The 17,438-nt window shown below is 52.3% G+C and overlaps 1 protein-coding gene across 1 annotated transcript; it reads right to left on the reverse strand.

The window, feature by feature from the left end:
• Positions 1–3,791: 3,791 nt before the first annotated feature.
• Positions 3,792–8,841, reverse strand: Zic2 (Zic family member 2). Its single transcript, XM_070001936.1, has 3 exons — positions 7,447–8,841; positions 5,325–5,488; positions 3,792–5,188 (listed from the first exon to the last, which is right to left on the reverse strand). The coding sequence occupies exons 1-3, from the start codon at positions 8,516–8,518 to the stop codon at positions 4,841–4,843; spliced, it is 1,584 nt and encodes a 527-aa protein (XP_069858037.1). The 5' UTR covers positions 8,519–8,841; the 3' UTR covers positions 3,792–4,840.
• Between the last annotated feature and the right edge of the window lie 8,597 nt (positions 8,842–17,438).

Consider the following 17,438-nt stretch of genomic DNA (forward strand, 5'->3'; position numbering starts at 1 on the left):
CGGCTCTGGCCCCCGGGGCTCCGAGCCTGAGCCCCTGGGGGCGGGGCGGCAGTGGGAGGTCCCCAGCCCGCGGCTACGGCCTTCAGGGGCGGGGCCTGAGCCCTCGGGCCCCAGTCACCCCACGGCCTTGACCGTGAACTCGGCCCCTTAGGCTGCTCTGGTGGGGGTTTACAGGCATTTTCTTTCGCAACACCCCCAGTTCAAACTGCCGCCGCTGCTTTTGCGTCCCTGGGAAGCCCAGCAGGCTGGGCTCCGCTCCATGTTTAATAAACGTTCGACCATTGGATTCAAGTCTGGAAAGAGCTGGGTGGCTTCCTTCCACTCCTCTCCCTAAAATGAAAAACAACAACAACAAAAAAGCAGCCATCATCAGCTGGGAGTGGGGAGAGGAGGGGAAGGAAAGGGTGACATTTCTCCCAGCTCCCCCCAGAGCTGCCAGTTAAAAACGGTAACTGTGCTTTGTGGCCTACTAGGGTAGCCTCAGCACCAACTTTCTGAGATTAGCAGAATGGTATCTGATTATGATCAAACCAATCCACAAGTAAGAAGTTACTGAACCTTTACTTTGGATCTTGAGAGTGGCTTTCTGAAGCATGCATCTGTTTGAGCATGATAAAATAAAAATAATATGTAAATCCATCCAAAGTCCAGCCAGGTCTTAGTGGGGTGTGACTGCAAGGCCTTCTATTCCTTTGCCTCATGTGCCCTTTGACATCTTTGTGTGGCAGAGACTGAATAGGGTAAGGCCAGTACTTGAGGCCTTGGTAGGTACTCAGAGAATCCCTGTCCAGTGCTCACCAAGGCCCTACCCTGACACACCTACCCCAGTCCCAACCCAACACGGAGAGGTACAATAGCAGAGTCCAGGGAAACCCAAGTCTCTGGTCCAGCCTGTGATCTGCCCTTGATCTCAGGATTTTGTGCAGAAGATAAAATCACTTGAGACTGAAAACATCCGTCTGGAGAAAGAGAGAGAGAGAGAGAGAGAGAGAGAGAGAGAGAGAGAGAGAGAGAGAGAGAGAGAGAGAGAGAGAGAGAGAGAGACAAAGGAGCTAGGGGGTGGGGTGGGGTGGGGTGGAGGAAGAGCAAAGGGGCCAGACCGAGAGGAAAGGGGCTGGGGCAGTGGGGTGGGTGTGCAGGGCCTGGGAGGTGTTTTGTTTACCAGAGTCCCGTCGGGGGTCAACCTCACCTTGGCCACGTCCGGAGCAGAACCGAGGAGGCCTCTGCTCCGAGAATGACCTCCTCCCGCCGGAAACGTCGTAGGACACCAGTGAGCCGGGAGAAGCTTGATATGCATGCCAGTTATCATTGTGGTCATTAATAATGCAGGGAGGATCAGGATAATTAATAATAATAATGATGACGGGCCTCCCGAGGGAGCCCCAGCCGCCTCCGGATAAAGCGAATGTCCCATTAAGGAAAGTTGTTCGGTGCTGGAGAGAGCCGGGCACGAAGGGAGGGAGCTCTGGATCCCCGAAGTTCAAGTTGACTGTGGTGGTGGTGGGCAGACACCGGCCTCGGGGCCCGGCAGTCAGGCCTTCCCGCGGGCGGGAACCCGGAGCCCGGCGCTGGGGCCCCGAGGGAGGCGAGCGCGCTTCCGAGGGTCGGTGGCTCTGGAGTCCAGGCCGGAGCAGGTTAGCATTCAGGTGCATTTACAGGAGGGTTTCGGGGAAGAGGAGGAGGACCCTCGCGAGCCTGCTCAGCTCCAGCCCAGGCGCCCGGGGATCGGGCAGCCTTTGGCACCCCAAGTCCCCGTTTTGAATTCAGTGGAGCAATTCTGGGATCATGGATCCCCTTAATGCTCTCCCTTCATCCACACTCTGAGATTCTCGTGGTTGTAAGAACAGGCAGAAGAGGGAAACTAGGCCTTGTCGTCAGGCTGGACAAAGCCGTGGGATGGGAGGGACTAGGAGCCATTTTGCTGGAAAGCTGCTTCACCCCTCCACCCCTTACTCTATCCCTCCCTTCTAGGGTGGGCTGGTAAACCATTTTTGAGCTGTGACCTTCCTTGCCTTGTCCTTTCCTAGTTTGTTTCCCTGCTGAAAACTAGGGTCAACTTCCCCGGATTTAAATACCCGGCCTTCAGTAGCTCTCCCTCAGATCTATTAGACCCAAGCAGAAGCACCTCAAGGCCCAGCTCATCATTCCCCATTCTGGAGAGAGGAGGGAAAAAAGCCCCAAAGCCTTGAGTGATGCTAAAGTTGTTCCTCCCCACACCTCATCCAGTCCTTCCTCGATTTGAGGGATGTCTCAAAACCAACATCCCACCCTCAAATTAAAAAGTTTCAAACAGTAGAAATAGGCCATTTGATTCGTGCATAAATTATGATGAATATTTAATGATTTCTTGCCCCCCCCTCCACGGGTGACAGGCTTTGATAAATCCTAAATGATTTTTTTCCGCAGCTTATAATGTGTTCAATGAACTCTCCCAAGGATCAGTAACATATGCCAATTATTTTAATAATTTTGCTTAATATTATTAGGGGTAATAAATTCGATTTTAATAGAGAGTTGATTGCTTCAGGAGTTGGTGCTTAAGCAGCTCACAGAGCCACTGGGGAGAGTGAGCCTGGTGTTAGGCCTGGGGCTGGATGGAGAGCTTTCCTCTCCATTGAACAGGTAGTGTAGCATCCAGGTCAGCAGGGCCTTTCTCCCGGCAAACCACCTCACGGGCCCTGCCCAGTTCTATGGCTCAGTGGGGGCCCCAGGGGAAGAATACTTCAACCCTCCCACATTTTCGGTTCCTGCTGGCTCAGCTCAGTGCAGTGCTAAGAAATCCTTTGGAGGTGTAGCTGACGCTGCCTCCGGGCCTTCTCGCTGCTGGATGGGCTAGGGCCTCTCCAAGCCTCAAGGATACCCAGGGAGAGAAAGGTCTTGATGGGATTCAAAAAATAGTTTTCTGTCCTTACACCCTTGGTTATCAAAAATATTTTTGCCTTTTTCCTTAGAGTTTTGTCTGAAAACTGACCAATTCCTGTAGGGGGGAGGGCTGGAAGTTGCAAGGGTTCCAGAAGAGCTAGTAGCTAGTGTTCCAGATTACTTACTTCCACCTGGCAATTTCTGTCTTGTTTTATTTTACTGAATTCTTGCAGCAGTTCCCTTTCCTTTGAGGCCAAGGGTGATTGCTTCCCTATCCTCTTCTTAAAAAAAAAAAAATTAAAATATATTCTCTTTATCACTTTCTCTTGAAAGTCCTGTTCATATCTGCTTTGCTTAAGATAAGCAGGATGTCTTGAGCAAGGCTTTGCTGAAAATTTCAAGGAAAAAAAAAACTTCTGGTAGAAATGAGCTCTTTTATACTATAATCATTGGGCCAAGTTCAAAAACAAAGTACTCAGCTCAGTTTTAAACGTGCAATTAAAAATAACTGTACCTCAGCTTTTCAGAGGGAGGGAGAGGAAGGGGGCAGGGACGGGGGAAAACAAAGAATAAGGAAATGTTTAGTGCTCTTAAATCCAGTCCAAATAGCTGAAAGAAAGAAAGGCATTCCCTCAGATAATGGAGCCATTAGAAACTCTGGAGGTTCCAGCCGCCATTCCTCACAGGGGCTTTCCAAAAATTTAATTCATTCTCAGCTACTAAACAAAGGGATGTAGGAGATAATTTTGAGACTTTCAGCCAAAGGGGCAGTTTGGCCTCTTTTCTATGCATACCATACACCTTCCTGGGGACCCTATCCAGTGGATGGCAAAGCTTCCCATACCCACCCATACCCTTTCTCCACCCTCAATCTGTCTCCTTTCCTGTTTTCTTTAATAACTGTACTAGGAAAAAAATAGTGTGTTCATGCAGTTTCAACACATTTTATTATATTTCTGTATGCATTACTCTCAAAACAAATCACAAGAAATGATCAAACCACTTAAAACCTTCAAATAAAAAATCTGAAACAGTTTATGCCCACAATTGTACATATTTATAGTTAAGAAACATTCTTTATAAATATTGTTTCCTCTGTAGCAAGTTAATACCATAATTTAATTACAAATGGATAAATATGGTAACGGGTATTTACAGAAGGGTGTTATTACGGAAAAAGCTAACGGCACGACGTTTATTTTTCTTCCACAATCGTTCATACAGGAACTAACAAATTGAACTTGCAAAAGCACTAAAACATCACATGTAAACCCAGCTAACAGAAAAATACATTCACAAGCGTTGGTGGTGTGTATGTGTGTGCTATGGGACGCATGTTGAACAAACAGAAGGGAGACTTTGGCACGGTTTTTTTTTTCCAGTCTATAGTTGCATGAAGTTTACAATCAAGTTGCCTCATAAAAAGGAACACAATATTCAATACCACAATACAAAATAAACCATTTTCTTCCACATTACTTAAAATAAACCGGGTAAACTAAAAAGAAAAGGGAAATAAAAAGCCCATCACTTGGGGAAGGGAAGAGGGAAGGAGGAAAAAACGCAATCCGGAGTTTACAAATGGACGAACTTCTATACACCAAGAAGCCATTAAAATCACCTCGGAGAAGGAATGAATCCGCTATGTACAGTTTGTCAGAGGACTGGGAAGGAAAGACCATGGGAAGGAAAGTGGGTACAGGAGTTGACAGGAAGGTTTGGTTCAATATTTTTGTGGGTTTTTTTTTAACTTATTTTATATTTTCAGCTTCGAAGACTCTAGAGGGATATTCTGCTTTTCATGCCTAGATTTTTTTTTCTTAAAAAAACGTTTAAAAATCCTTCTGCTGGTAAAATCATGTTCATCATCATAAAAATCAGATTTCGCAATTTTAACAACACGATCACAAGGCGTCTCCCGGCGTGTGCCGAGGAGGGGGACGGGGACGGGGGGAGAGGGAAGAGAGGCACCAGCCCCTCACACGTACCATTCATTGAAGTTGGAGGAGAGGCCGCTGTGGCCTCCGGCTGTCCCGCTGCCCCCTCCAGAGCTGCTGCCGCCCCCGCCGCCCGCCCCTCCGCCGCCCCCACCGCTGCCGGAGCCGCCTCCGGAGCTCGTGCCGCTGGAGCCTCCGCTCCGGTGCACGGCGGACACCGCTGCCGCCGCGGCCGCCGCCGCTGCGGCCGCCGCCGCCGCCGCCGGTGACAAGTTGGAGCTGCTTTGGGGCTCGGCGCTAGGGGACACCAGGCCCGGGGGCGTGGAGGACTCGTAGCCCGAGCTGGCGGCTGGGGAGGACTCGGAGCCCTGCGGGGAGGACTCATGGACCTGCAAGACAAAAGCCGGGAGGGGGGACCAGAGGGGACTGGGTGTGAGTGTAGCTGCTGTGAGGCCAGCCCCCCGCCCCCCGGAGACCCTTCCCACCCGGCGGCCTAGCCCTCCCTCCCGGGGCCCGCGGGGGTACCTTCATGTGCTTCCGCAGGGAGCTGGGGTGCGTGTAGGACTTGTCGCACATCTTGCAGAGATAGGGCTTGTCCGAGGTGTGGACGTGCATGTGCTTCTTCCGGTCGCTGCTGTTGGCGAAGCGCCGGTCACAGCCCTCAAATTCACACTGGAAGGGCTTCTCTCCTGTGGACGCAGACAGCCGTGCTCAGTGGTGGCCACCCCAAACCCTGGGAGCCCTCGACCCTGCTGCCCCAGGCCAGAACCTCCAAAGTGGGGTAGTGGAGGGAGAAGAAGGCTGAGTCTCTCCAACAGGTCGGATCCCCTCCCCCGCCCCATGGGAAGATCCAAAATGCTTTTTTTTTGTCCCCCCGCCCCTACACCTTCTCCAACTAACACACCTGACCGTTTATTTAGTAATCTGCCTATCTTCAGGCTTAGAGCTTGCGCACATCGCTATCAAATATGGGGTAACTTCCCGAGGCCCGGCCCGCCTTCCTCGGGGGCTTCTTGGATTTCCCAGCTCATAGCAAGTTGGTCTCGCCATGGAGAAGCTGTTATTATGACAAAATATTTGGGGCATTATGAGAATCATGCAGGCTGCGGGCTGCTGTCTGTCTCTGCTTGGGGCCAACAGGCAATTACATTTGGAGTTGCTGTGTGTTGTCTGAGGCCCGGGACTGTGGATAGAGCCTGAGCCAGTATTTTTCATCCAAAATCCAGCAGATTCAATTAACCAGAATTCCAGTATCACACGCCCCCTCCCCTCCAATCTTTTAAAAAACAATCTGGGAGGGAAAGATAAATATAAAAGGAAAGGCAGCGTTCGAATAACTGAGGAGAAATACACGCTGCGAGGCTTAGGGGCTGAGGTAAGGGAAATCTCTGAAAATATCCCTGTTTAATTTTCTCTCGATGCGGCATCCTGTGGCCGGGATTCCAAACGCTGGGAGTCATTTAGAGGTGTGAGAACTCAAACACTGCTCCACTTGGAAAGGGGGCCATTTAACGTGAAATTCCATTAGCACCTAAATCGTGTGTGTGTGTGTGTGTGTGTGTGTGTGTGTGTAACAGACATCCGCTCAGATACAGGACTCAAAAGCGAGCATTTCATGCAAATACATTTCTCAAATTTTAAACCTTGTTAAAAGCTTGTCTCGCACCTCCACTCCCTCCCTACCCAAAAGAGAACAATAGGCCGCTGGCGTATCCCCACTCCGGAGTAAATATTGACGGGGGAAGTTGCTAAAACATTTGGCTTTCTTTAGGAAATCGTCTGGCACGGTTTTGGCTGAGACCTGGTCCTAGATGAATAATCTATGAAGCGGGAGGAGCGTTCCTCCGCGGCTCCCTCTTCCCACGCTACGCTATCACCCCTCGGGGCCCGAGAAGCTTGGGGGTTCTCGCGGCCCGGGGTGTGGGTCCGAGTTAGGAATCGCAAACCCTCTGGTGCCCATTAGAGAAATTTCACAAACGGCTGCGAAACCACCGTAAAGTCCCCACGACTCACCCCCAAGATTGGCTTTAAAAACACTTTAAAAATGAGAAACGCTTTACAGCCCCAACTCACACCAGAATCACGTAATGGGAAACAGTCCTCTCGGGAAGGGCGTTTGGATCCGGAGGGGGAAAAAAAAAAAGAATGGGAAAACACACACGAGCCACTCCAGCTCAGACCATACACTCCGGGCAGAAAAGCACATCCACACCAGCTGCCAAAGCCCTCGCCAGGCTCGCTTCCCAGGCTCCGAGTTAGAACGCAGTTTCACCTCGTGCGTTCTCTTTTGGTGGGAAATTATTAACCGTGGCTGAGCCAACGAAGCAGTTGCATCACCCCGAGCATACATCTGATGTGATTCCTGGTCGTTTTAAACTCGATTTCCGCAGATGGAAAAAAAAAAATCCCCAGCCCAATAATACTCTTTCATTCTCCAACAAAAACAAGCCGCTGGCTTGCTCGCTCGCACAAAAAACATCTCCTGTCCCAGGGCCTCGGCTGGCTGTCGGCGCCCGGCATCCGCACACACGGAACACACACACACACACACACACACACACACACACACAAACACTCCTCTCCACACGCACACAGCTTGTGTCCACTTCCCCCGTGGCGCCTCGCCCCGCTCCCTGTCCGCGGTTACCTGTGTGTGTCCTTTTGTGGATCTTGAGGTTCTCGGAGCGCGCGAAGACCTTGCCGCAGCCCGGGAAGGGGCAGGGAAAGGGCTTCTCGCCCGTGTGCACGCGGATGTGGTTGACCAGTTTGTATTTGGCCTTGAAGGGCTTGCCCTCGCGCGGACACTCCTCCCAGAAGCAGACGTGGTTGCTCTGCTCCGGGCCGCCGACGTGCTCCACAGAGACGTGGGTCACCAGCTCGTGCATGGTGCTGAAAGTTTTGTTGCAGCTCTTCTTGGGGTTGCTCAGCTGCTCGGGGTCGATCCACTTGCAGATGAGCTCCTGCTTGATGCACTGCTGCCGCATGTAGCGGAAAAAGGCACCGGGGTGGTGGTGGTGGTGATGGTGGTGAGCTGCGGCCGCTGCCATGTTCATACCCATGTTCATATTCATGGGGCCGTACTGGTTGTGGAGTTGCGCCGCCGAGTAGGGGTCAGTCCGAGGGCTGGCCACTTGGCGGTATTGCTCCGAGCGCCCGAACACCTCGCCCGGCAGCCCAAGGCGCATCTGCCCGTTAAGCACATTCTGCGAGCCGTGCGGCCCGTGCTGCTCCGGGAGGCCGGGGAAGAGGAGGTGGCCCTGCGCGTCAGAGTGCGCGTGGTGCAGGCCGCCGGCGCCCGGCCCGAAGAGCCCGTGCTGCCCGCCGCCGGGCGCCGAGTCGCCGAAGCCGCGGCTGCGAAACAGGAAGTCCCGGGTGGAGTTAAAAGGCGGCCCGGAGTAAGAGCCAACGTGCGCGGCGTGGGGTCCGAGTGCGGCGGCGGCGGCGGCAGCCGCCGCGGAGCCGGGATAGGCGCCGGGGCCCTGCGACGTGAACGCCGAGCTCTGGCCCGGGGACAGTTCGTGCGCGCCGGGGTTCAGCTTGAAGGCCCCCATGTGCGCGGCGGCCGAGTCCACGAAGCCGTTCTGCGCGGCCGCCAGGCTCAGTTCGCGGTCTTGCATTTCGGCGGCCGCCGCCGCTGCCGCCGCGGCCGAATGGTGATGGTGGCGCGCGAAGCTGCCCACCCCGATGGCCGGGAACTGCGGCCCCGCGTCCAGAAGCATGGCCAGCACGCCCGCCCGCCCCGCCGACCCCGGCGAGCCTCGCGCTAACGCGCCGCCTCAGCTCCCTCTCTCCCGGTCCGTGAGGTTGAGTCGGGAGGCCGCCGGGCTCCGGGGCGCGCAGGCGGCGGTGGTAGCGGCGGCTGCAGTCCCAAGAGCCGCGCTCGTGCGCCCGCCGCCTCCGCCGCCGCCTGGATCTGCCTCGGGCAGCCGGGCACCGAGCGGAGACGCGGAGAGGAAGAGGAGGAGGCGGCGGCGGCGGAGGCGCGGGAGGAGGAGGAGGAGGAGGTGGAGGAGAAGAGTCCAAAGCCAGGCGCAGAACCAAAGTGTATTAAAGGAGCTGCGGCGGGGGCGGGCGGGCAGGGCAGGGGAGGGCGGGCAGGGGAGGAGGGAGCGGGAGGGAGGTGCGGGGAGCGGAGCGGAGAGGGGGGCCACCGGGGGGCGAGCGCCGCGCCGCGGCCCCCACCACCCCTGCGCGCACTCGCGCGCGCACGCACTCACTCACACGCTCGGTCGATCGCTCGCCAGGCGGACCCGGGGCTCGGCCGCGCCAAGCGGCACCCGGAGAATGAAATCACGGCCGTTGCCGGGCCACGGTGCCCGAAGGCGGCGGCGGCCGTGCGCCAGCCGGGAAAATAGACGAGGGAAGGATGGGGGAGGGCGGGGGAGGCCGAGCTCCACTCCCCGTGCTGGGCGCGCGAGTGCAGCACCCCCGTGGCTCCACCTGACCACCGGCTGGGGCACTCGGAAGGCGGGCGGAGACCCGGCGCCCAGTTCGCGGCGCGCCGGGGCGGTCGCTCCCTCCCCCGAGTGCCTACTCGCGCCGCCCCGCGCTGCGGGTATTGTTCGGCGCCGCAGCTGCGGTGCTCAGCCCTCCACGTCCTCCGCGCTTGGCATTGGCTGCGCCTCGAGGAGTAAACTTGCTGCAGCCGCGAATTCCCCCAGATGAAGGAAATAGCCGCGCCGCTCCCTCTTTCTTTAAGTTGTGCCGGGGGAGGAGGCGGGAGAGATAGGGGAAGGGGGGGAGGAGACTGTGGGAGGGGGAGAAGGCAAGAAGGGGGAGGGGAGGAGAGGAGGCTGGGTTGAGAAAAACAATAACAATAAATTTAAAAAAAAAGTGATCTCCGTCTCTCTCACTCGACCCCTTCTCCTGGCCTGTTGGCCCCGTGAGGCCGTCCGGGATGTTCCGCACGCGCGTGGACAGGGCAGAGTCCGCGGCCCGAGCGAGTGCGCGGCCCCGGCGGATCCCCGCTCTGGGCTGCGGCGGCCGGCATTCGCCACCGCCTCTGTTTATTTCGGTGGGCGCTGCCGCAGCAGCCTTTTATTTTTTATTTTTTTGTCTCCTCCTTTTCCTCTACCTCCCCCGCGTCCCCCGAGCCCCTCGCCCCGGCTCCCCTCCCTCCCGCTCCAGGCCCGGCCTCTCACTCACGCCGCCCCTTTAACGGCGACTCCCGCCCTGCCCGCCCTCCTGGCGCCGCTATTGGCCACCGCGGCCTCGTCAATCCGGCGCCCCCGCCCCGTACCCAGCCTGCCCCTCCTCCCCGGCGCCCGGGGAGCTCTTTGCAGCGGGAACTGTCGGCGCACGGACCCGCACGCCCGTCCGGCCGGCCCGCTCGGCGTTTGGCTGTGCTTTAGCCATGGCGGCTGGGAGGGCGGCGCGGGGCTGGGGGGGGAGTCCGGGCCAGTGCTTCCAGGAGCCCTGCGGCCGGCCTTGCACCGGCCTGGGAAGCGGGGTCAATGTCACCGTCCGCCGAGTCCTCGGCTGGAACGGAACGGCACCCTGTGCCCACGTCCTCCAGAGGCCACCAACTCCCCACGGATCCAGTGCCCCCCCCCCGCAACAACAACACTGAAAACTCCAGTCCCTAGCCCAAGGGCGGCTCGGGCGCGTCCCCAGAAGTGGTGTCCTGCGTGGGGGCGGCGCTCCCTTCCCTCCCCGCCCCCCCCCCGATCAACTGGCCTGTTGGTGCGGCAAACCCGGGTGAAGGATGGTGGGCATAACTGAAGCCAGGCCTCCCCCGACGCCGCCCCCCCCCCCGTGCCGAGCGGTGGTCCCCACCTGCCGCTGGGCTCGCTGAGCCCCCCCCCCCGGCTCGCGTCCTGCTCCGATTACAGCCGTAAACACTGGGCCGCGGCCCCCCGCGAGGGAGGAGGTTGTTTGGAAATCATTTAAAGAGTGTCACCCTCGGGGCGGATGCCCAGTAGCCGCGGCCGCGAGGGGCTGGGACGCGGGACTCACGCCGCCAAGCCAAGCCCCAGCCAGAGTTTGGCTGCAGGTCGGGCTCGGGGGTGGGGTGGGGAGTGGGGATGTTGCTGGGAGAGAGAAGGAGCCGCCCGAGTTAAACCTTCTAGAAGGTAACTATCCCTCTGGGAGCATCAAGTGCCTCTGGTCAGTGAGTCCACCACGAAACGGTACCCCGTGCGGCGCCCGGCCAGCGCCGCGGCCCGCTGGCCCCCGCCGCGCCCCGGGCCTCCGGCTGGCGGCCGCGGGCGTTCCGGGGCCCGCCGCCCACAGGCGGCGTCCTCGAGGGAGCCGCGGGCCGGGGCCGCGGAGGTGTGAAGGGGCGGCCCGAGCCCGCGTCCTTCTTCCCGCAGGTTTGGCCTGGAAAACTTGCTTTGTTTTGTTTTGTTTTTCTTTAAAAAAAAAACAAATCTCTACGCGTTGAAATAAAATGAAAGGGAGGGAATACAATCAACATGCACTTCTCCCGTTATGTTCAAATGAAATGGACAAAAACGCGGGAAGAACCGAGAATCGGGACTCCTCCGAGCCAGCTCGGCTGCTCCCCCATTATTATTATTATTTTTTGGTCTCATTTTGAGTCCGCTCACTGTTGGAGCTGACCGCTATTCCTTCCATAAGGTGCCTTTATGTGTCCCCCCCCCTTCCCAGCCTTTGGGGGTGGACGACAAGGTGTGTGTCTGTGTGTGTGGGGGGAAGACTGGCATCTGGTCTGAAAGTGTGAAAGCCTGCCTGGGATTCTCGACTTTCCTAGGAGGAAATGTGTCTCTTTCCACGCCTCTCACTCTTGGGTAAAAGGAATGGAAAGCAGTTGCTAAGCTGGACTACTCACGACCGAGAAGAGAGAAGAGAAGAGAAGAGAAGAGAAGAGAAGAGAAGAGAAGAGAAGAGAAGAGAAGAGAAGAGAAGAGAAGAGAAGAGAAGAGAAGAGAAGAGAAGAGAAGAGAAGAGAAGAGAAGAGAGAAGAGAAGAGATCTCCAGGCAGAAAGGCAGTGCCCTGCTACCTTGAATCTATTAAAAATGCCCAACTCACAATCTTTTGCACTCCTTTCCTCGTTTGTTTTTTTGGGGAGAGGGGGAGGGAGGGCGATGAAAGGAGGTTCTTGGAATGGCTTATCCCAAAAAATATTACCAAACAAATATTTTCCTAGAAATTGATTGTGAGAATAACAGTCCTGCACATTCAAAGATCTCACTTCCCTTCCTTTTTTGAAGCCAACAGACTTCCAAGTTTTCCTCCTTTACCACTTTCTCACCCCTCCCTCCTTCTCCTCTTTGACCCATTCTCTGCTTTCCCTTTGATTCTTCCTTTGCAGCGCCTGCATTTGGGGATGGCGCGGCTGGGCGCTTGCTCGAGCTAGATTCCGGGGGCCTCGCGCTGCCAGGCGGTGGGGCAGACGCCTTCATTCCCGCTGGAGACCCCGCGGGCTGGGCCCTCCTGGCTATTCTTTCCCCGCTCCAGTTCTCCTTTCTCTGCAGGACACAGAGGAGCTGAGCCAAGTTCAAAGTCACGTCTCCATCCCCTCTCAGAAGTGCTTTATTTCTCTGCAAACTGCAAAAACCCTTTTCCTCCTTGTCAGATTTTCTTTCTTTCTCTTTCTCTTCCTTTCTTTTTTCTTCCTTTCTCTCTCTCTCTCTTTCTTTCTTTCTGGAAGTAGAGGAAAGAGAGAGAGAAAGGGGCAGAAAGAGGGAGCATGGGAAAAGAGAGAGAGTGGTGCAAAGATGTTCAGTTATTGCCTCGAAAATACACTTGGATTCCTTGCTGAATAGGGAGGGAAAAAAAAAGAGGCCAAATTGTATTGTGCATCTTGCGAGTGAATTCGCTTTTCCAACAGATTTGTAGCGGCCAGTCTGCATAGTGTCACTCACTGGAACCACAACCGTTACCTGGCAAACATGTTCCCATTTGCAAATTCTCTAAAATTGTTCTTTGGAAATGTTTATAGACCTTGCACTGCACGAGGCAACCAGCAAAGCTTGAGCCTGAGGCCCCTGTTCACACCAACAGTGATCATTTCTCAGCAACTCGAGGTAATCAAAAAGAAGAAATCCCAGCAAAACTCCAAGCACTCATCACTGGAGCACCTCTTTTTGGTTTGTGGGCCTCCATGAGAGGCTTTTTGTTGTTGTTGTTGTTGTTTGTTTTTTTTTCCAGAATGTGCATTTTTGTGCTTGTCTACATAATGTGTGGGCCATACTCTCTCATACATACAAATAAACACTGCTGTGCAGGTGAAGCCAAAAACAAACCAGATGACTATTAAATTGGAAAGAAGCAGTTGGTCACACTAATATTTCAGTTTTACAATTTCCTCTTTAAGAAAAGGGGTGAAAATGAAGAAGTTGGGAGAAGAAAGTTTTGATGGTATTCTAGCACCATCCTCTATATCACAGGCTCACAAATTCAATAAGATCATCAGCAGGATGGTAAGTTGAGGTCACTTTTGATTCAGCAGTCTCAAAGCACTCTTAGGTAGGCCAGGTGACCCCTTGATCCACAAAGGACCATATATATGGTGGTAGAGCCCCACTGCAAAGTCCACCTGGAACAAAAGTTTGTTGTCAGGATTTTAGAGAAATCGAGTGTAAAAGAAGCAGCAATTGTGACAATCTCAGCCAATGTTGTAACTTTTAAAATACCATTTTTAAGAATGAGGCATTAGTCAAAGTGTCATAGATAAATTTCTCTCCCAGCTGCTAAAAGAATTCTTCTTCCAACAGTTAAAATGTACCTTTCTACAGTTGGGCTTATAAAAGATCTTTCTATCCAATACATGCTCACCTGCAGTTTCTGCACCAGATAGGGGTACAAATATTTTTGTATTTGTCAAGAAGGGGGGAAAAAACCTTGCTATCAGCCACCTTCTGCCCTCGCCTCTGTATTTGTTACAGTGGTTGTGGTTTTGCAAAAGGAAAAGAATTGTCTTCACTTCATCTCTCCTGATGAGAGTGTTTCTGTTGCTATAAAACAAAACAAACAAACAAACAAAAACCCAGGAGGTATTAGCTTGCATGAATGTGTTTAATTATTCCGAAGATGGTTAGTTATCCTTTGGACTCCCAGGCAAAGTACATTCAGGGAGGCTGAAAACCTGTGACAGACCAGCAGCTTTCCAATAAACCACAGTATTATTGCAATAGACTTTGTAATACAATTTATGCTGTCATTCATAAATAACAATGCCATATGTCAACCATATTGCTTACACAAGTAAATCCATCAACATGTCAGTATTTGATTTATCTACACAGCTCCTATAAATATTGAAGTATAGATATTGAAAGGGATGTGAATGAAAGGAAATTATCCCCCCCCCCAAAAAATTTTGAAGTTAAAAAAAAAAGCCTGTACTTGCTTCTTTCCAAACATCCTAAAGGGATGAAAAGGGGACAGTCTATCTTGGGGCCAATATAAACAAATATTACCTTGACCACACATGAAAATTATGTGGTGATTGATCTGACCTTCTGAACGTATTTTAGAACATGTGTTTCTTTAAAAAAAAATCACCAATCCTTATGGCCAAATGTAGGTCAAAGGCCTTTCTCTGGCAATTTTTATCTCTGAGGGTAAAAATGATAGAGGCTCAGATGAGAGCATTTGACCACAGGCTGATTTTATACACTTTGTTCTTTTAATACTGGAGAAATAAGAGTATAATTTTTCAACACCTCTTTACCATAAAGGACAAGTGGACATAGGACATGTCCAATTCTTGATTGTCCAAAACAACGCAACAGAAACCTATGGAATCCAGCTTCCTAGTCATGGCACTAGAGATATAACATCTGCCTTATTCACCTTATGTTAATGCATGTGTAACAGGAACCAGAAGTACATTTTAGCCAGTGCATTTTTGGATACTTGTAGCCCCACACATATCCTTAAAGCTTGAAGCTTCTACAGGATCTTGGGGAGGAGAGAAAGAGACACTCAGAAAGCACTTGGTAGTACTAAGGCCTGTGGGCCCAGTCACAGCCACCCCACCCCACCCGCGCCGTTCCCCAAGCCATCCAGATGCCGAATGGTGAGGGCAAGGGAATCTGTTTCCCTCTGAGAGAAGGAGAAGACGAGAGAGGGGCTCAGCCCTGGCTGCCTAGTCTGGAAAACCTGATTTAAGAAAAGCTCTTGCACTCAAAAGTCCTCATCACTTCCGGCCTTGACAGAGAGCGGGTAAAATGTTGCTTCTCTGCCTCCTTTGCCTATCTGGCTGGGGTTCGTGGCTTGTAACAGAGAGGTCTGGAGGACCAGCACCGCCTTGCCCTCGTGGGCTAGCAGTTCCCAGCCCTGTCCACGTCGAGCACCCATGGGCGCTCTCGGGGCGAGCTTCAAAGATCTCTCTATTCCTCCGGGAGCTGGTACTCAGTTCGCCCTTGAACCCGCTTCCAACACAACCCAAAGGGCACTAGACTGTTCCAAAACAGCCAGGCACCTCACCCTTCTGCCAGCAGGCCGCCCTCTCCGAAACCACGCGGGACCAGCGAGTCGTAAAGCAATTCAGGGGCAATAAAAGACGGCCGGGCGGGTCCCCCCAACTCCTTTTTTGTCGGCCCCACCTTTCCCAAGTGCCCTTCTCCCCCTTGCAGCAGAAACAATCAAACAAAGACTCAAAAGCCAGGAAATGTCCAATTCACGTCCCTTAGAGTCTATGAATTACCCACACCTTTTGCAGGCAAGTTGGCCCTTCAGTGGGGGAGCCCAGGGCACCCCGGGGCTGGGGAGACGCTGCCCTTCTTCCCCGCAGCGGGAAGCCGCGAGCGCAACCAGAGCATCCCCGGAGATGGGGTCCCGTGGCCTTGAAAGGCAGCGGGGCAGCGGTGTGGCGGCCGGGCCCCGGCCAGCTAGGGTTGGCTGGGCTCCTCACCTCGCCAGCCTCCTGGCGTCTTTTGTTTGGGCCTGGAGCAGGTTTGGATCTGGGGTGCAACTGAGTGACTTGGAAATTGAGGACTCCCCAAAACCTCTAGTTGATTCCAGAAAGGGGCACTTCCATGGCTTGTTGCATTACACACACACACACATACACACACAACCACTGTTTTCACTTCCATGGCTTGCTGCATTACACACACACACACACACACACCACACACACACACACACACACACACACACACACACACACACACACACACACTACCACTGTTTTGGGCACTGGCCCCGATGCCAAGCACCAGTTCTGTCGGCTAAGTCCACAGAAGAGGATAACGACGTTTGTAGTCCGAGGCTTTTAAAAACTAGTTGATTATTTTCTTGAATGCCCTAGAAATTGTTGGTGTTTATTTAGGAAGTGTGACAGTTATTGGGTCCTTAGAAACTCGGGATTTAAGGGAGTTTGATTTGGTTCCCAAATAGCTTGAAAAAGAAACAGCGCACCTGGGGTCAGGCAGGTCATCACAATAACAAAAAGCGCGTCTACAAAATAAAAAGCTCTTTTATAAAGAAAAGCAATCCCGGAAATCCACTGCAAGCCTTCCTGAGGACCATCTAGCTAGGCCTATTCTCAGGTTTAATTGGCAGGCGGTTTATTGGCGCCTTATTGGTGTTGATTGAAATTTTGCTCCCAGTCCTTTCTTTTAAGAATTAGCATCTCAAGTCGATTTACCTGAGTCAATTATCATTTTAGAGTCTGGATTTGGTCATAAATTTGCAAATATTCATTACAGTCACTTTGTAAATATCCCTCTTTCCAGTCTCTATCCAAATCTCTGTTATTTCCTAAGAAGTCTTTTCTTTTTTAAGGCTTCCATAAAAAGAAATTGATCAGGGAGCTATAGTTGAATTAAGACATATTAAATCGATGACAGATACATATCACGCTGTGTTTAACAAGAGTTGTACAAGGAGGCGGGTTCCAGATTCCGCACGGCTCTGCTGTAGCATTATTCACATTTTTACAGCCTTTCCTTCATGCCTCCACCCATTAAACCATTAAATTTCAGCAATTCAATAAAACAAAGCAGTTGTAATTTTGACGAAAAGCTATTTTGAAGGGGGTGGAGGTGCCCATTTTATTGCACAATAAAAATGCTCAACAGTCTATATTATGGGCTAGGTTGTATTTATTTTCTTCTTTCTTTATTCATTCCTTTTGGGTTTTGTGTTTGCTTATAACCTGCAGGCTTGAACTCAAAGCTGCCATTACTGCAAGTATGGACACTCATTGCCAAGAAATTCAAATAAAGAAAACCCATTTGAAATGTTTAAGAATAGTGGTAATTTCCAATATGATGCTTCCTTTATAAACCACTCGTGGAGATAGCATAGTTCTCAATTGACCCTGTTGTGGTTGGTTTAAGATGTCTGAAGTCTTCGAAACAAAATTGTGAAAAGACTGGTCACTTCCAAATACAGATATAGGTTTTATCTCTGCTGCTTATTTAAAACATTTTGTTGTTTCCACTCATGCTTTTTAAATTTCTGTATATTTTAATGTCATTTAAATGTAAAGAAAAAAAATTATTTGAAAAATCTGATAGCATTATTGTCTTTGTTTGCTTGTCAGCTTTACAAGAGAAATAACATTCATAAGGTTCATAGGGAAGCTCTCCCTGAAGCCTTGTTCATACCAGTGTCAATGGCACTAGCAAATCAACTCCTCCCAAAATATTTATTTCTTCCTAGGACAGTTACTACATGATGGTTTTGTGGGATCTACTTTTACTTGGATTGTAAATGGAGTT

Source organism: Dipodomys merriami, unplaced genomic scaffold, assembly GCF_024711535.1.
Source record: "Dipodomys merriami isolate MVZ:Mamm:240054 unplaced genomic scaffold, mDipMer1.0.p SCAF_6, whole genome shotgun sequence".
NCBI classification, from domain to species: Eukaryota; Metazoa; Chordata; class Mammalia; order Rodentia; family Heteromyidae; genus Dipodomys; species Dipodomys merriami.

Excerpts from the sequence above, each read along its gene's own strand:
- Zic2 (XM_070001936.1), bottom strand. The coding sequence starts at position 8,518 with ATGCTTCTGGACGCGGGGCCGCAGTTCCCGGCCATCGGGGTGGGCAGC. Across the intron at positions 5,489-7,446 it reads CCACAAAAGGACACACACAG|GAGAGAAGCCCTTCCAGTGT; the intron begins GTAACCGCGGAC and ends CTGCGTCCACAG. Across the intron at positions 5,189-5,324 it reads CCCTGCGGAAGCACATGAAG|GTCCATGAGTCCTCCCCGCA; the intron begins GTACCCCCGCGG and ends TTTGTCTTGCAG.